The 17491-nt window shown below is 37.5% G+C and overlaps 3 protein-coding genes across 42 annotated transcripts in view; 2 read left to right on the top strand and 1 right to left on the bottom strand.

Moving 5' to 3' along the window:
* The first annotated feature begins 194 nt into the window (after positions 1-194).
* On the top strand, positions 195-3600 carry crebzf (CREB/ATF bZIP transcription factor). Of its 3 annotated transcripts, XM_077242544.1 has the most exons (5): positions 195-351; positions 994-1519; positions 1620-2033; positions 2509-2581; positions 2989-3600. In XM_077242544.1, exons 2-3 carry the CDS (start codon positions 1026-1028, stop codon positions 1666-1668), a joined length of 543 nt encoding a protein of 180 aa, XP_077098659.1. In that variant the 5' UTR covers positions 195-351; positions 994-1025; the 3' UTR covers positions 1669-2033; positions 2509-2581; positions 2989-3600. The 3 variants fall into 3 exon arrangements, with proteins under 3 accessions (XP_077098659.1, XP_077098658.1, XP_077098657.1); XM_077242543.1 differs by lacking the exon at positions 2989-3600 and having other exon boundaries at positions 2509-2939; XM_077242542.1 differs by lacking the exon at positions 2989-3600 and having other exon boundaries at positions 994-2033; positions 2509-2939.
* A 487-nt stretch (positions 3601-4087) lies between these two features.
* Positions 4088-6453, bottom strand: tmem126a (transmembrane protein 126A). Its single transcript, XM_077242545.1, has 5 exons — positions 6309-6453; positions 5676-5788; positions 5407-5600; positions 5059-5173; positions 4088-4976 (listed from the first exon to the last, which is right to left on the bottom strand). The coding sequence occupies exons 2-5, from the start codon at positions 5780-5782 to the stop codon at positions 4778-4780; spliced, it is 615 nt and encodes a 204-aa protein (XP_077098660.1). The 5' UTR covers positions 5783-5788; positions 6309-6453; the 3' UTR covers positions 4088-4777.
* Positions 6454-6554: 101 nt separating this feature from the next.
* dlg2 (discs, large homolog 2 (Drosophila)) overlaps positions 6555-17491 on the top strand; it is a 305321-nt gene continuing 294384 nt past the window's right edge. For 35 of the 38 annotated variants that reach the window (XM_077242498.1, XM_077242477.1, XM_077242496.1 and 32 more), the window contains exons 1-2: positions 6557-7896; positions 13025-13156. In XM_077242498.1, coding sequence (XP_077098613.1) covers positions 7878-7896; positions 13025-13156 — 151 coding nt within the window. In that variant the 5' untranslated portion in view covers positions 6557-7877. Of the gene's footprint in view, positions 7897-10491; positions 10624-13024; positions 13157-17491 lie in introns of those variants that run through there. The other 3 variants (XR_013207082.1, XR_013207083.1, XM_077242470.1) reach the window with 2 other exon arrangements.

The raw sequence follows: 17491 nt of genomic DNA, 5'->3' as shown, positions 1-17491 counted from the left end.
TACCTAGTTGCCTAATAAATATGAAGTGCATTTTTGTATGTGTGGAAACAACTACAGCCAGTATTAGACAACATGTAACTGCCAAAGTAACTTGACAGCAACACGTTCTGAAAAAAAACGAAAACAAAAAACCTTTCGTTGCTCCTCCTCCACCCGTATTTCCAGAAGTGTCGCGATATCTTTGGATTCGCCATTTTAGTTCCTCTCTCTCAGTGTCGTTGTAAGTTCGTTGCTTCCACTTGGGTTTGCTACATCTGAGCTTAAATACATTTTCTATCCTGTAAAATCATTTTTCTCGGATTCTTTTTTTCCATCCAATCATCGTCACAAGACATCATTATACAATTTAAGGTAAGTCGCTTCGGTTATAAACGAAAATATGTGTAGTTTTCTTTGCTTGAGGAAACTGCTTTGTCACGCGGACAAAGGCGCGCTGCTGCGGCCTGTTAACCAAAACCACTACGAACATTGTAATCAATATTAATAGGTTCTTCATGTGTCAATTATAATATCAAACATGGTGATAAAATACCAAAATCTTGATGTTTTGTTAGATATTGTTTGCTAACAGCAGAAATAGGTTAACTTTTCTGTTCTGTAACTGTTACGTATTTTCATTACTCTTTTATGCGATCCTTTAAGCCCTAAAGCGTTAACGCACGTTAGTTAAAATGTATTTGACTGATCCTCGTGTTTCTTTTGTCGAATATAGAAGGACATATGTGGTGGATTGACTGCTCCTGTTATTCACTTTTCTCGCCTTTTTCCTAACATTGAACGTAACGTAACTTAAATGCCGAATGATTGCCGTCATTCTGCTTAATATAATTTAGTTTTTCTGTGTTCCAAGTAAGTTAGAAGTCATACGTGTGTCGTATTCGTTTTTGTGTAGATAATTGTGCGTAATATGTAAGTTATATTAAAATGAGTTTGAGTGCAAGTGAATTGTTGTCATTTTCTGCTAATTTCTTTTCTTTTTTTAAATATACTTAGTGTTTCCTCAATTCATATCCTGAAACGCGGCCATGATCACCAGAAAAAGAGGAAGAATCAGCCTTAATGCTGATATCACATCAAGTACCTCCAATGAGAGTGATGGTGCTTCGAAAACCAGTAATACCAGTGAAACCAACACACACACTTCTCCAGAAAGTGACACCAATGAATGGGGCCTGGATGATCTGCTTGGCTCAGAGTTCAACTGGGACCTGGACAACAATGTGCTCGATGTTTTCGGCAACTTTGAATCACAGACCAACAATGAGATGAACCAAAGTGCAGTGTTTGACGTTCCCGTATCCCGCAGCAGAGGTGTGGTCCAGAGGTCAAAACTGCAAGATGTCTCCGGACGGATCATCAACAAGAACGCCGTCGCAGCAAGGATAAACCGATTAAAGAAGAAAGAATATGTCACTGGCTTGGAGCAGAGAGTGGGCTCTTTGACAACAGAAAACCGTGTTCTCAAGCAGGAAAATGGGAATCTCAACAAGAGAGTGGAAGAGTTGGAGAATGAAACTAGGTACTTGAGAGCCGTGTTGGCCAATGAGAGCATGCTGGCTCAGCTGTTGTCTAGATTGAGCGGTGTGAACGGCATGAAATTTTCTACCTCGCTTTTCCAGGAATCGAACGAGAATGACCACGATTATGCCATGCCGAGGAAGAGGGTGAAGGTGGAAGACAAAGATACTGCAGGTGGTGTCTGCCTGCATGTGGACAAAGACCACGTCTCGGTGGAATTCTGCACCAAGTGTGCTGAGAGTTCAAGCTTGTCGCATAAAATGTAGGGTCAAGTATTTTACCTTTTCAACGTTTCCCGAGACTGAACTTTGCACAAGATGTAAATGTGGGGACATGACAACAGTTGTCAAATATAGTTAACTGTTTAAAATGTGTGCAGAGCTTGAATGGCATGTCTATTGAGCCTGATTTCAATACAAGTTACTGCTAAACTTGTTGACAGTTTTCTTCTAGGTGCTTGGTCCGCCATGCTGGACGACTGGGTCACAGAACATCCATGACTGCTGAAATCCATGGTAAGGATCAAGATATAGAAGACTGCACAGAACTGGTTAACTCCTAAGATGAAGACAGTGCTTTTTGCCAGTTCACGGCACAATATGAACTGTTAATAAACTTAAGTTTTGTTTTTCTTTTTCATTTGGTATACATTTAAAGCATTGAAGATAATATACAAAAAGAAATTATACATTGTTTTGAGTTACATAATTGTAGTATGTAATTTCAGTTAAAATAGACTTTGAGGGAATTAAGTGGACACAAATATTGTTAAAAAATGTAAATGGGTGATGTTTCACAAAGGGCTTCCGCTTCTATCAATCTGGTAATAATGTACCTGTTTATGCAGTGTTGATGCATTGATGTTGATTCAACACAAGTTTGTACTGCAAGCTTGTATTTTGCTGAAAACAGATGAGCCCTTTCTGAAATATCGCTATATTTCTAAAGAATGTTTTTCATGTAGAACCCTTATTTTTTTTTATGCTAAAGTGGATTTTGCTGTGGGGAAAGCTGAAGAGTCGGGACCAGCAGCTTGCATCATGGCCTGGTAAATTTAAAAAAGGTAGTACATAAAACCGTGTAAGTTACAGCTTTTACTGACTCTATCACACCCCTAAAGATGTCAGATGCTGTCATTCTCATTTAGCATCTAAATGAGTTTTTAAACTCTTCTGTTTATGGTAACGTTTGCTTACAAGACATTGAACATATGTCATATCCATGTGTTGCATCTTGATTTGTTAAAGCACTTGGACTTTATTTGACAGTTGTCCAGATGAAGAGAAATGGTATGTTTTAAAATGGGATTTTCAAAGGGTTTTGATTTCTGAATAAGTCATTATTTGTGAGATGTAATTGAAATCCAAAGACTGTGCTGACACATGGCTGATGTAATAAATTTTCTTTTGAGTAATGCAAAATGCTTTGTGTCCTATTAAGATATTAACTACACTCTCCTTCTCTTTTTAGACAGCAATTTCTTCGCTCTCTACAAGAGCCTTTCTCACCTCTCTTCAAGGTGGATAAAGAGTGGTGGTGGTTTCTCCCCATAAGGTTTAAACGGCAAAATTCCTTAATGGCTCTGACAATTCAGTGACATTGAATTAACGGCTGGGGCTCTTTAGTGTTGCGGATCAACTTAAGCAGTTCTGAAATGTATAACTCTAAAGTTCATGTTTCTTATCCCTGGTGCCTCATACCACTGTCAGTGTGAATAGAACAAACATCTTGAAGTGACAAATAACCATCTTGTCACTTTGGTGTTGTAGGGTTGTTTCTGACGAGCGAGATCCAAACAAGACACACTTCCAGTCCAGCACTGCTTTTATCAACTTATTCACAAAGCTTGTAGATGTCATTTTAAACTCGCAGTTCCAATGCACAAACACATTGAAATCCCATAAGCTTGTTTCTACCTGCACATGTCCTGACACGTTATGCCTGACTTCTCTTACTCTCTGGCTACCTACCTATTAGTTCCACACTCCACCCAGTGTCAAACAATGGAATTACAACAAACATTCAATACAACATAATGGCTCTTACACATCTTAATAAATCTGTGCCAACACTGTCATTTCAGAGATGGGAACATCATTTTTTTTTCTCTCTCTCTCCTGTGGTAACAGTTTGTATAAAAAGACTTTTGAGAATTGAATATTTCTGAAAAATGTCTCCATAAAGTAGATTGTAACTTTGTCATGGCATCTCTAATATTGGTCCAATTCTTTTCTCTTGACCCATCCAATGATATACTATAAATGTAGTTCTTCTGAAACATTGACTAAATTGAGTTTTGACTGATTTAGAAGCTAATGCTTCTAGAAACTACGTTTTTTTCTGCAATTTTCTTTCGGTTTGCATTTCAGAACTCTTTGGTTGATCGTTGCGATAGGGTATTGGAAATTGGCACACATTGAAAGGTCTCTTTGTGGCAGTTAATGTGTGTTGTATAAGATGCATAAGCTTTTTTTCTCTGTGTTTTTATTATTAGTTGCCAACAGTACCTGGTTATTGATCTGAATGCTTTCAATTTGATCTCTTGTAAGTTGTACATTGGCAAAAGGCATTTGTTTACACCACTTTTTATCCACTTTATTTATTTTTTTACATTTTACACGCAAATGGTTAAGTAAAGCTTTAGGTTATGTTTTGTGTTAAAATTACATCCAGGCAATTACATTCAAAGAAATTATATAAAATCTCCAATAAATATATATACCTTAAAGGTGCTCTAAGCGATGTCGGGTGACATCACTTCTTGTTGACGTTTAAAGTATTGTCAAACAAAACGAACGCTAGCTAGACCCTCCCTCCTCCTCATCCGCGCACTAACCCCCCAAACCGCACCCCCAAACCCTTCTTATCGGTTATTGGCTGGAACAGTTTATGTTTCGTGGTGCGGGTTAGCCCAATTTGTTTTTGTTGCCGTTTGTGGAGCCTGGGGTGTCTGCAGAGACCGTGTTTTTTTACAGTGTGTTCAGGGGACAGGCAGCTAGCGGATAGTGAGGAGATGTTTTTTGTATGTGACAAAAAATGTTTTGGCCTAAAAAACGCGTGACATCGCTTTGAGCACCTTTAACAAGTGATTGAGGTTATCTGTGGAAAAGATACAAAGGTATACTGGACAGAATCTGTTGTTTATTTTTGTTGGAAAAGGCATCAAAAACGAGAACAAATCTGGTAAGAGCGGATCATTGTACTGGATGAGTGTTTCATTTTTAACAACTATTTATAATGTAAACATTAACAGTAACTGCTAACCATGAAGCTCTTCACTGTCAGAATATGGTATTTTCAACATTTTTAGGTAGATATCAAAGTGCTTTGAGCTCAAGTAGGTTCCAAACAAACCCTGCAGCAGTAGAACAACATACATCTTCTGTACAATGGGTTTGCTTAGGTTCATCCAGAAGCGGATCGTGTTGCCCTTCTCTGGCATTGGTGCACTGTTATACCTGCAAGACAATAGGAGATGTTACATAACTTGCTGTATTCTATTTCCAAGAAAAGAAATATGCAATAACAATGAGAACTAACCTTGCTGCAAGACCAGCATTAACAGGCAAGGCTAACAAAATAGGATATATGCCGCCACCAATCACACCCACCAAAGCCCCTCTTATCAGGGTACAGGTTGGGCAGTTCAGGTCACCTACAATTACAAAATAGTTACTCAATGCAAAGCAATCAGAAGAACTCAAAGAGCTTTCGCGTCACGGGTCACCAAAGGTAAGTAACAAGATATAAATAGCCTACCAAACAGCAAATGAGAAGTACTTCAGCCTATGGCATTAAAAAAAACTTGCAACAGTATTGATGTCGAGCAGAAACAATCTCCAATCTTGTTAAAATGTTCGTAATCTAAAGGGTCAAAGTTGAAAATACCTGACATTAGGGGGTTTGTGACGGCCGCAGTGTACAGTGCTGCAGTTGTCAGAAACGGAAGAACAGCCATGGGAAGGCTGGAAGTAATTCGTCCTTGGGTGACATTGAGTGCACGTCGGTAAAAGCTGTTGGCTATCAAACCAGAAAATCCAGCGTTGCCAGCCAAATATATAGGGCCGTACGAAAACAGTTTCCTGTTGGAGTTAAAACAGAACAGTTTCATTAACTAACTGCAGTGTTGTAAATAACATATTGTAAATAAAACTTACCTGTCGATATCAGGGAGCCGTTCATACTTCTTATTCAGCATTTCAATAAACAATGCCCTGGATGCTGTCTGGCCTGCATCTTTCACAAGCATAGCGTTGTCTGTCATGTTGATCTAAACAGACATTTTGATATCAACAAATGGATTCTCAGCAGACAGACAACCTAACTACATACCGAAAATTATGATATTTCACTGTTGTGTGCTGAAGGCTGTCACCATGTTTCATCAATGTTTCAGCTGACATCATTATTCTGTTTAAAAATCGATTACTAGGGAAATATTTGTTTATTGGTAACTAGATCGTTAAACTAAATACAGACACTTTATATTCGTCAGTTTGCGATTTGAACATTCATTTAATTCATATTAATACAACCTTTACATAATTTGACACATTTCAGACACGTGTTTGTAAACTGAACTTCCTGATGGCGTTTTAAAAATGCAGCGTTTACTGCAAGAGACGGGTCAAACCAGTAACGTTAGTAACTCATTCAACCTAATGACAGCTGTTTTGTTGGTGTGTAAGTTAGCTGAAGAATGTCAAACCCAGTCGTATCACTGTCTGTTCATTTACAACTTCGTTTGTACATGGTCAACACCGCATTTATGCATTGTAGGATTTACTTACCCACGAATGAGCTTTTAAATAATCGCTAAACTGTTCCCATCCATCCCCTGTTCAACAGTCACGGTCCTCAGTGCCAGCAGGGCGCGGCCATGTCTAACCACATGTTTCAGTCAACTCTCACCCCGAGATCCAGGAACAATATGACAATTCCTATTGGTCCGTCCGTGCGCCAACTGAAAGAATGGACGAACGCCATTGGAGGACGCGCCCTGTCAATCCCCGCGGGTCAACCCTCTCGTTGCTAAGGCGAAACTGGTGGTGATGATGCTGCTGCTGCTGGTGATACTGCACCCACCATAAATAGAGTCTGCAAAACAGCTTTGGCAAAAGATGCCGTGAAGATCCACAGAAAAAATAACGGGAAAGGAAGTGAAGTTGTTCTTAACTGCATATCGGGATGTTTGACGAGGAGCTTTGGGATATATTTTCTCAGATTGGCTTAATTACCGAGGCAATTGTGGAGCCATGCGTTATCGGAAAGCTGGAGGAAACTTGCAGGTGTTTTCCGACAGGCGTCGCACTGACAGGCTGCTGTTTCATGGGGGAAATATCCTGCCTTGTTTAGTTAAATCTGTTCTCTGTCTCTACCTTTAGATCAGAATTTTATACTCCAGTTTGCCTGTGCTATGGTGATTGTTTTCCTCGGGAATTAAAGCTGAATTAAGAGACGTGAAACTGGATTGCGCTGATCAAGCAGCAAGATAATACATTTTCAATTATTTTCTGATCAGATTATAACATAAGACATAAAACACATGAACTTCATTCCATCACAATGTAGGCATAACAAGTTGTTCTTGAAGAACTGTTTACAAGCATGCATCAATAAACTTACACAGGCATATTAGATACCAGAGACGTGAAGTCATGCTTATGTGTTCGTCAAACTGTTGCTAGATCTCCATATTTGTAGTTTTAGGATTTAAAATAATGCTTGATCAGCATATAGCCAATTGACTGAGTCTAATGAAAGTCAAACCATGTGTTGGGGAGCCTTTCTAATTTTATGTCTATGGCCCTTTGGGGCAAAAACTAGCGGTTAGATTTAGTTTAGTTATTCTCTGTGCTTTTAATATTCGTCAGGACTGTATGGGTTAAATCAATGGGTTGTTTTATGGACAGCTTGATTGAATTATGTTTATGTAGGCTAGTAAAACACCAAAGGCATTTAAGGAGTCGATGGTTGTGCGAATGTTCCCGGGGAATAATTTTCAATAGCCTACCGAGAACACATTCAGACACTGGAGAGCAGTTTTGACATTTCTCATGGACTCATCCACGCCAAGGTGCACTCGATCACTATCCACTCTTACTATCGGATTATGGATTTATTTCTTATGAGCGAGTCATGCGCTCAGCATATGCTGTTTTCTTCTGCAAGATGTTTCGGCGCGTGCCCCTCTCTTTAATTCTATGAGCTTTTTTTTCTATCTACATTAACGAACTGAGCAAGAACTTGCTGCTTTAGCAAGTGACAGTTTCTCCAAGACACTGACAGCAGATGAGGGAGAAACGTTTGTGTTGTTGTTTCCATGCCTGACAATCCCACAAGGACATAAAGGAGTAATTATGCCCTTAAGAAAACGAGGTGAGAAATAAACACTAGCCTAACTGTAAAACATTTTTATACGACTGTAGTTGACATGTAGGCTAATGTGTGGATTTTTTTTTAACCGTCAACATTACCTAGGTTCAAATTTAAATGAATGGGTAAGATACATTTTATAATCTTGTTACTGGTGACCAGGACCTAGAATTTTCAATTTCTCTTAATCATTTATTTTCACTTTTTTCACCATTTTAATCACATCGAGTGAAGACAAAATTATTTTAAATTGTCACGCATTGTTACAAATAAAATGTTGAAAAATACAAATAGGCTATTCCATGTCTCTCAATAAGAGGTCAAGCTGCATATAATGATAGTACGAATTTGCAAAATGTTGAAATATAGCATGACACCCATGTAAAGTTTCCACAAGTAGATTTCACACCAGCTTTGGTCATGCAAAATGTCAGAACTTCATTAGGTGAAAGTTTTTGTTGCTGAAGCAGACAAAGATGATCATAGCAGGACTGTTGTGGCCGTGTCTTTGAATATCATTATTTTATTTAGACTTATTTTCCTCCTAAGCCTTAAATATGCAGTAGGAACTTCAAACTGTAATTATATTATGTAGGTCTCCTAAAAAAGTAATTATAGTCTGCTGTAAGTTTGTAGTCTGTAAAAATAGACACAAGTATGGCAAACTCGCCTAAGACCTCGGATGCTCTTAGATGCTGGTTTCATTTATATTTCAGACTGGTATGCAGCTGTTTTTTGTTACTCTTTAACTAACACAAGTCTTTTTTATGCATAGGATAAATTTAGTATATTTTTTAACTTTAAAGGGGCTGAATGTAGAATTCAGAAACCCTTGTTATTAGCGACACTGTTGGTCGTTAAATGATTTGCAGCCAGGAACTTATTGCTCGTGCTCGCACTCGGGGAGTCTCGTGCACACGACACCAAGTACAAGCGTGAACGTGACTCAAGACCATATCCGTGTATCATTCGTTCAGTCGTTTTTTGATTCAATATTGAAAGTAGAAAAATTAGAACAGTTCCTTTTTCGTTTTTTCATTTCGTTTTTTTTTTGTATTTTCATGTGCGGATTCTTATCTCGTTTATTGCAACTACATTCTTTTTCTCATCAAACAACCAGACTAACGAATGGCTCAACACAACCCGTACCGGGGAAGAGCCTAGACTGGGCTTTATTTTGTGTAGATATAAAGTCACCTATGCGGTATGGCAGGGTAAATGATAGTTGTTAGCAATGGTCTCCCTCGCCCAGTAAGTTTAAAAGAATAATATAATTAATTGTAAATTGAATATTTTAAACACTAATACAAAAATAAAGAATAATGCATTGACTAGCCTATAGGCCTATAATAGGCCTAACGTTCACGCATGAACTGTAATTCAATACTGTTACACTCAGGTAGGCTACATGCGATTTATTCTCTGGCAAATACGGTCAATTATATATTTTTTCTGTATTATTACAAAATGCATAGTATAGGGACCATTTGGGTGAGAAAAAAAACATATTGGGTTCATTACCACCAAAATCTGTGTGGAAAAGCTGCGGAACGCACTAGACGCGGAGAGAATGCACAATGGATTTAAGTTCAAGTTCACTTTATTTATATAGCACATTAACAACAGCTACTAGGCTGACCAAAGTGCTTTACAGAACAACCAGATTGAACGAAAATAATACCTGCATATCAACACATAAAACATAAACAAGAGCAGCAAAGCTAAGCGCTATTAAAGCTAAGAGCTATTCAGCCTGTATGGCATCAATTGATACTCAATAGTAATGAAATAACCTCCGCAAAAACAAAGTTATAACTGCTGCGTTTTTCCTGAACACTTCAATACTGGTCTGTGCTCTCTATCTGCTTATTTAGTTTATTGAGTTTATTTTAACCCATCACAACCAGATCACAACTTATTGGAACTGTGAACTAGGGTAACTCACTCACCTTGCAGTCCTGAGTGCAAATGCGCAGTAGTTTTTTTATCTCATCCTTTTGAGATATAAATTATAATAAATGTTAATAAAACACACGGCCTACATCAAAAAACTCTGAAGAGTAGCCTATATTTGAATATCTCTGTTGTTCTCTGTTCTCCAGTTGTCAGATAGTCATCTAATGACAGTTCATGTGTGAATGTTAATAGGCCTATTAAATACCCAAGTCAATGCATTATTCTTTCCTTTTTGTATTAGTGTTTAAAATATTTAATTTACAACTAATTACATTGATTTATATCTTAAATTATTAATTTATTATTTTTTTTAAACTGGGCGAGGGCGATCACCGCCGTCATTTAACCTTCCATACCCAGCTGATGCAAAGCGTGAATTTACAGAAGAAAGCCGTGTCTAGGCTCTTCCCCGGTACGGGTCGCGTCGAGCCATTAGTCTGGTTGTTTGATAAGAAAAATATGAAATGTAGTAGTTGCAATAAACGTGTTAAGAATCCGTACAACTGCGGAGTACTTTTATTCTGCAGTGCTTAGAAGAAAAAAAGAATTTGGAAATATGTTTGCGGCGATATAGGCTACATTTAACAAATATCCTGACGCCATCTCAGCAGAGCAACGTTTAAATTAATATGTAAAAATTGCGCTGCGCTTTCCCCTCTTCAATAACAAAACAAACACACACAAAAAGGATTAAGAAAAAAAGTGTCTAATCATAGCGATGTGGATATGTTTGCACCAGCTCTGCAGTTCACCGGCATCATGTCGACAGATGAGGTAATTCAATTTACAGTGTTATGATAGTTTATCTGAGAACGTGTATCGAAGAGACTAAGTATATAGTTCGAATTCATTCTTTTTCTTTGCATGACACATTGACATTGCAGTAGCTATAATGGCTCTTTCGGTAGTATTCTTAACATTATAAGCAGGGCAGCCGATTATAGGGGCCCCCGCTGCCCGGGAGGGCCACAAAATCCAGCAGTTATACTAGGCCCCTGTTGTATAAATAATTCTAATATTTATATTAGTTTTCTGCCTGGAATTTAAATGCAAACCACAAACACATGCAATTTGGTTAAATATTTTTTCCAAATATCTGCTTTTCTTACCTCCCTAAAAATGGTTTAGTCAGATCTTAAGTATTTATTAATTATTCAGTCAGTGACCAACATCAGATGGACCCACCCAATACAACTGTAAGTCCCACCCCAGCTCGTGAACAGAACCAACCAATCAGAGTTGAGGCGGCAGCTGCCTGAAGTTAACGATGAACTTGGTGGAAGAGCAGGAGACTGACTGACTGAAAAATGTTGGGGAAAAGAAAACAGGGTACCAGAAACGCCACGAAAAGAAGGAGAGGGAGGCCAGAGTTGTTGTATCCCAGTCGATCAAGACGTTCTTAATGGCAGGTTGTAGCTACTCTTATTTCGCTGGGAATAGGCCTAAGAAAACTACCGTCTACAGTCTGCCTGGTACTGTCACTTTTTTATTATTATTGATGAGCACCACAATCGACCTAATAATTACGTGTTCATAATCCCTGTCTTTTTACACTATTGTAAATAGAGTTTAAATAAAATGACACGAGTAATGATGCATTGCAGTAACCGTTATAAATATGACCTGCCGGCTGATGATGTATTTTATTACATCAAGAAAACACGAATACAACACACTGCACGTGGATGAATAAATTAGCTTTATTTGATAATATATCACAATTTCCATATTATCTTTATTAAAAAATAAGACAAAAAATTATTATTTTTTTTAATTTGACTGCATTCTTGTCAATCTCTGAATGTTTGCTTTTTGATTTATGAATTATAACAGACTGATGGGGAAAAAAATATTTTGCTGTTACTTTTTTCAAATTGTTTTTTATTATTATTTAACAATTTCTTGCTTTTTGCTAGTTTTTATTAGTTGTAATTTATATATACACATTTAACTTTTAAAATAAAGGTTTTACAATAACATCACCATCTTCTGTTGGGCCTCCATGCTCATCTATTGTACAGTATGATATTGGTGGAGGGTGGTCGGGGCCCACATCAATATATTTTCAGGGGCCCCCGAAACCTCTAGCTACGGCCCTGATTGTAAGCATAATTTCATGTGTTATTGAATGGAATTGAGGGTCTCGGGAGCACTGATAAACGTCATAGCCTATTCCTTTTTTTCTATGCGAAAATTGTCCCGAGTCCTTCACATTAAAAACAGTCTACAGGCTTTCATAGACAACCTAGGAAGTAGGGGCAGCTCTTATTTTTTAAAGTTTAGTTACAAGCTGTTCAGACATTGGCAATAAAATAAGTGATTAAAACATATAGCCCCTTTAGTCCCCTACTACTAGTAGCTTATCATTAGCAATAAAGAACAACTAAAGGGCTTTTCATACAAATCTAAATGATGAATCCAGATTCATAGGGTTTTATGTAATGTTAATTAACATCGAAAAGTTGAGACTATTTTATGTAACTGCTTGACTGATGCTACTTTACACTGCAGCTAAATAATACTATTCTGTAGCTTAACTAATGCTTTGCATTTTGAGGTGAGCAGTCACATAATGAAAGTTAAAGTTTTATGTTACTGTTTTATGTTTATGTTAGATTTTCTAAATCATGTTGCTTCTGAAGGCTCTGTCTCCAAGTGGTTCTCATTGCAGAGTCAAATAACGTCCAGCTCCACCTCTCTGGACATCTAATGGGGTGGAGGGATAGAGTAATGGGTATGGTGTGGTTGAATATTCTAGCTCCACCCATTAGGCCCAAAATACATACATTCGGTCCTCCTTGCTGGACATCTAGCGAGGTGAGAAACAACCTCCACCCTGGCCCTAGTAGGGCTGCACGATTAATTGCAATTTACATGAAATCGCACCTAAACAGATTTGGCTTATCGCGATTATGAAATGGCAAAGCTGCGATTATTTTTTTTTTTATGCGCAGCTTGTCATTGATGTACAGCTCTGTAAACGCTGCTCAATCTGAAAGCACTGTGAGTTTGAGTCACTTATAACGTGCATTTGAAAAAGCAACACGCGTCAAACATCTTTCCAAACATGAGAAGCATTTATGAACCTCTTGTCCAACAAAAGACAACATTTAATAAAATGCTGTGAAAAAAATCAGACAAGTAGTGTAACATTTTATTTTATTCTGTCTTGCAGACACAGCCAGGGCAATAAGCCTCATGGATGACTACTGCTCCAAACTGAAGAAACCAGAGGAACAACAGCTCAAAACTGCCATCTTAAGAGTCACAAGCATTTTCAAAAGCAGTCTTTTCCAGGCTCTCATAGGTAAGCTTATTTACCTATAGCCTTTTTTTATGCAATTTGTTCTTTTATAGCAAAATAGGTAAATAAAAAGACAAGATTCACTTGATTGGTTGAGCAGCATTCCTTAAATATTTAGGATATTTACTTGAATGTATTCATGTCTAGAGTGCTCTAATGTTTATTGTTATTTTTGTTTAAAGTGCTCCTAATTATGCCCCTATTATCGAATATGACCTTTATGCCGTTTGTAATAGAGCTGTTTGTGAATGTAAAATGTCTGCAAAGTTTTAAACAACGAAGTGCACGTCTCCTAAAAGAAAAAAATGGATTCTAAACTGCTGAAACGAGTCGTCAGCAATTGCAGTCTTACCTGTTATACGTAACAAAGTAACAAATTTGCTTAATGCCAGCCTATGTTCTTCATTGGCTGTCCGCGATTGAAGTCTACTTTGACCCGCCCTCAAACAATAGTAGCTGAGGCAGTGCTCATAACTGCGACCAATTGGTTGCAATATAGAACCCTTTTTCCTGCTGGTGCGACTAAATGCTGTTAGAGCTGCCTTTTATGTTGCATATGAGAAACATCAAATGGCAAACGAAACGAAAGTGGAACGAAACCGCGCAGTTACTACTCTGAGTTTAAACGGCTTCACTAACGGGCCGATCTCGAGCATGCAACACCATTACTACACAGAAAAACCAATGGTGTTATTCGTATCAGTGTGTATCAAGCGCGAGGAAGCCCCCCGTTGGTGTAATTCAGATAATGGTTTGTCGTGTTCTACTCAGCAGAGTAGACTTGTGCTAATGAGGGGTAAAGAGAGACTAAATCTTCTAACTAACCGTTTGACTTACAATGTATATTTTGAGAACATGGTGTTTTTTAAATACAAAATTAGGAACCTTTAAAATAGCATAATGAGGCTCTTTAAAACACTGTTTTTGAGTCTTAAGGTCAATGTTTTCATTTCTATTATTTGTTCCATTAAGATTGCATGTGCTTTGTCTGCTGATGTGACATTTGCTCATAGTTCATTCTTAAGCAGTGGGCACATTCTGCCACTTCAGGGCTTTTTTTCCTGAAATAAAGTTATTTTTAACCTTGCTGATGTGGCAGGAGATGCTTTCCTGTGCCTCTGGTATTTTAAACGTGTTCCTCATAAGCCCCAAATCTCGACAAGCTTTTGTCTTTTGTGTAGAATCAGATTGGTTTTGAATCTTGATTGGTTTAACTCATCTATTCATACTCAACGTCAAATAAAGCTTAAGGACAAATGCTCTCATGTGCTTTTAGTATGCATTAGTGAGCTCTAGAGATTGGGGGTTTTGACTTTCATGATTTTCTCATAGCACGTTATTAAATGTTTAGACACTTCGTTAGCTGAATATAGAATGTACTATTGATGATTCTGTAATATAACGTCTAATCATAATTTCTGTAATGAGAAGGACCACTGTGCTGTCACAGTCTATTAACATTTTCACCGGGATGTAGATCTTTATTCAGGTCTAAAGCAAAGGTTCATTCAATCAATTAGCAAAGAAACTCAGATAGCAGCCTATCTTTTCTAACAAGTTTTGATGTTTTAGCTCGGTGCCTTTGCTCCCTTTTGAGAAATATAACATTATGAAGTATTGCTTATTCCTTTAAACAAATAGCTTTGTTTATCAAGTTGCCTTGTTCTATTGAGTTTCATGAATGTATAGGGAATCATTCATGCTTTGTCAAAATGTCAAAAAATCACAGCTTTTGCTTTAAATGGAAGTTGGTAGAAATACGATGAGGCAAGTTTTAACATCAACGCATTGAGGAATCTTATGCAGAATTTCATTTAATAAGTATTTTCCTTATCTTTTAGCGACATTTGTCATGACTTTTGAATCGGGGCCTATGCTTGCTATGACTTAAACACTAGGTTTTAATACTCAAAAAAGCCTTTAATGAGTTGGATAAGAATTAGTAATGTAGAAAAATTGCATTATTAAAAAACAATGTGTTTAGATGCAATATGCTAAATCATAGTTGTGTGTATAATTGCTTGAGTGATGGTATTATGATTTGGGGGCAGGGATTTAAATAACTATTTCCTTTTTAAAACCTGTAATATCTGTAAATTAGTAAATTTTTCTTCTCTGACCTTAACTCAACGTTTTGATTGTCATCTGTTCTTGGCAGATTGCTTTCTATTAATTGGAAAAAGTTGACGTGATCCTAACAGGCCTTCATGTACATTGCTGCCCTCTTATCATTCACATATGACGGCACACATTTACAACCTAACTGTATAATAAGGGGCCAAGCCCCAAAGGGCCTATGGCACCTACTGAAATTGTTAGTATTCTTTATTATTATTTTTCCTGTACTCTATGGCAGCCTATGAACCGCAAGTATGAAAATTATGAAAATTGGCACGCTTGTAGTAATAGTATAATAGTAATGATTAGTAATCTGACCAACTTTGGGGTTTCTAGGACCAACTCTATAGCACCACCACCAGTTCAAAAATTCACATTTGAAACGGTTATTACTTTTGAACCCTTTGATCTAGAAAAATCAAACTTAGTGCATCTGATTCCTCTCATCATGTTGATCACATTCAACATCATTAAGACTCCGCCCATTACAGTAGTGGCCATTTTGGTACAGTGAAGTATTCAAATTTTGTCCAATTCTTATGAAAATTGTCTCAGATGATCTTTGGTCCGAGCTGCACAGAAATGACCAAAGAGATTTTTTTATTCATCTTTGTTCTAAAGTTATAATGTCTCAAACTTAACGAGGTCGACCTAAAATTTGTTCAGATGCTGTATCTCGGCCAAACTTTGATCAAAACTGAAATTGGTATGCTTCACCCGAACCATAATCTGTCATGCCAAAATTTGGGAACAGCTCCATCTACAGGTCATGCAATCTGAATATTTTTTGCAATTAACTTTTAAACAGTTTGTCAGAAAATCATGATCTTGGTGTGCTATGTCATGCGTCATGTGTTTATGGCCTTGTGTCAGGCCGAACCGAGGACATGGATTTTGACAGGATCGGACAAACCATTGGGCCGCCATTTTGAATTTTGTCATAAATTGCAACATCTTTTAAATGATTTTACATATCAGCACAGCATTCTGTAGGTATCATCATCGGCATGTCCTGAAGGTAGCTGAGAAGTTTGAACACCGCGCCACCTAGTGTTCCAGACATATAATGTATCTTGCAAAAACATTTATAACGTTTGAAAATATTGTTCAAAATTGTATTTCTTTGTTGTTCCTGGGTCTATGCTTATTCAGACATTATCTCACTGCCACTATGACTGTCCGCCACATTGAAGCAAATTAAAAACAGTTTTTTTGCTACCCCTCCTTCAAATTTTGCCCAAGAGTTTATTTGGCTCTTTATTAACTGTTGTTTTCTGTCATTTAAAAATGTTTATTCTCATATTGAATCTCTCTTCCATGTCAAAACAAAAGGTTGCCATCCCCGTGACACCTTAAGCTACTTAAAGGGGTGGTAAAATGCCCTTTTCACAAGATGTAAAATAAATCTCTTATGTCCCCAGTGTGTGTGTGAAGTTTTAGCACAAAATACCCCACAGATATTTTTATATAGCATGTTAAAGGTGTCACTTTTTGAGGGTTAGCAAAAACGCACCGTTTTGTGACTGGCCCTTTAAATGCAAATGAACTGCCTCAGAGGGCGGGGTTTCAAGAGCTCTTGCTCTTAGCAGCTGCGATTACCTCACACAGACACACTAAAATGACAGAAACTGTTCTGCCTTTAATGTTAAAACAGAGTCAGACAAAGATGGAGAGACTCAAGAAGAAGTGACAACATGTAGAATGCAACAGGACGTCTCTGAATGGTTAGTTGATGAATTTATGTTGCTGATGTGGAGTTAACTATCTTCAATTAGCATATTTTGTCATGATAATCTATATATCGCTCGTATAGGAACTGTTGTGAGATGCACACAGAGTGACTTTCTATTGCATCTGAAAAGAAGGATGCTAAAGTTTGAGCTGAATCACAAATGTACTCTTATACAACAACTTTTCCTCTTCTCAACATGGACTGTGTGTCCCGGGGGCGGGGTTTATGTACATTTTAGGGTTGCTGATGTCACTAACCCGGGAGGAATGTCCTGTAGTCCCTACCAGCCGTTTGTTGTAGTCTTTTTCTTTAAAAGCAAATATATCCCTTTGCTTTGAACATTGAGCATTGTAACTTTGCAGATGTTGTTTATGCTCAAACCGCAACATTTCACACTAGCTAAAGTTAGAAAAGTGAAATCGTGTTTTACCACCCCTTTAATTTCCTAACAAAAGCATGTTTCAATTTGTGTTTAAACCATTTTTACC

This window comes from Siphateles boraxobius, unplaced genomic scaffold (genome assembly GCF_051911475.1).
Source record: "Siphateles boraxobius isolate OS27281-9 unplaced genomic scaffold, OSU_SipBor_1 25, whole genome shotgun sequence".
Classification (NCBI taxonomy): domain Eukaryota; kingdom Metazoa; phylum Chordata; class Actinopteri; order Cypriniformes; family Leuciscidae; genus Siphateles; species Siphateles boraxobius.
Note: the sequence above shows the minus strand (reverse complement) of the source record. Positions and strands in the feature narration are given on the sequence as shown.

What these genes read in the sequence shown, in the direction of transcription:
- tmem126a (XM_077242545.1), bottom strand. Translation starts at nt 5,782, where the DNA reads ATGACAGACAACGCTATGCTTGTGAAAGATGCAGGCCAGACAGCATCC. An exon ending in CGGCTCCCTGATATCGACAG is followed by an intron (nt 5,601 to 5,675) that starts GTAAGTTTTATT and finishes TAACTCCAACAG; the next exon opens with GAAACTGTTTTCGTACGGCC. An exon ending in AATGCTGGTCTTGCAGCAAG is followed by an intron (nt 4,977 to 5,058) that starts GTTAGTTCTCAT and finishes ATTGTCTTGCAG; the next exon opens with GTATAACAGTGCACCAATGC.
- crebzf (XM_077242542.1), top strand. Translation starts at nt 1,026, where the DNA reads ATGATCACCAGAAAAAGAGGAAGAATCAGCCTTAATGCTGATATCACA.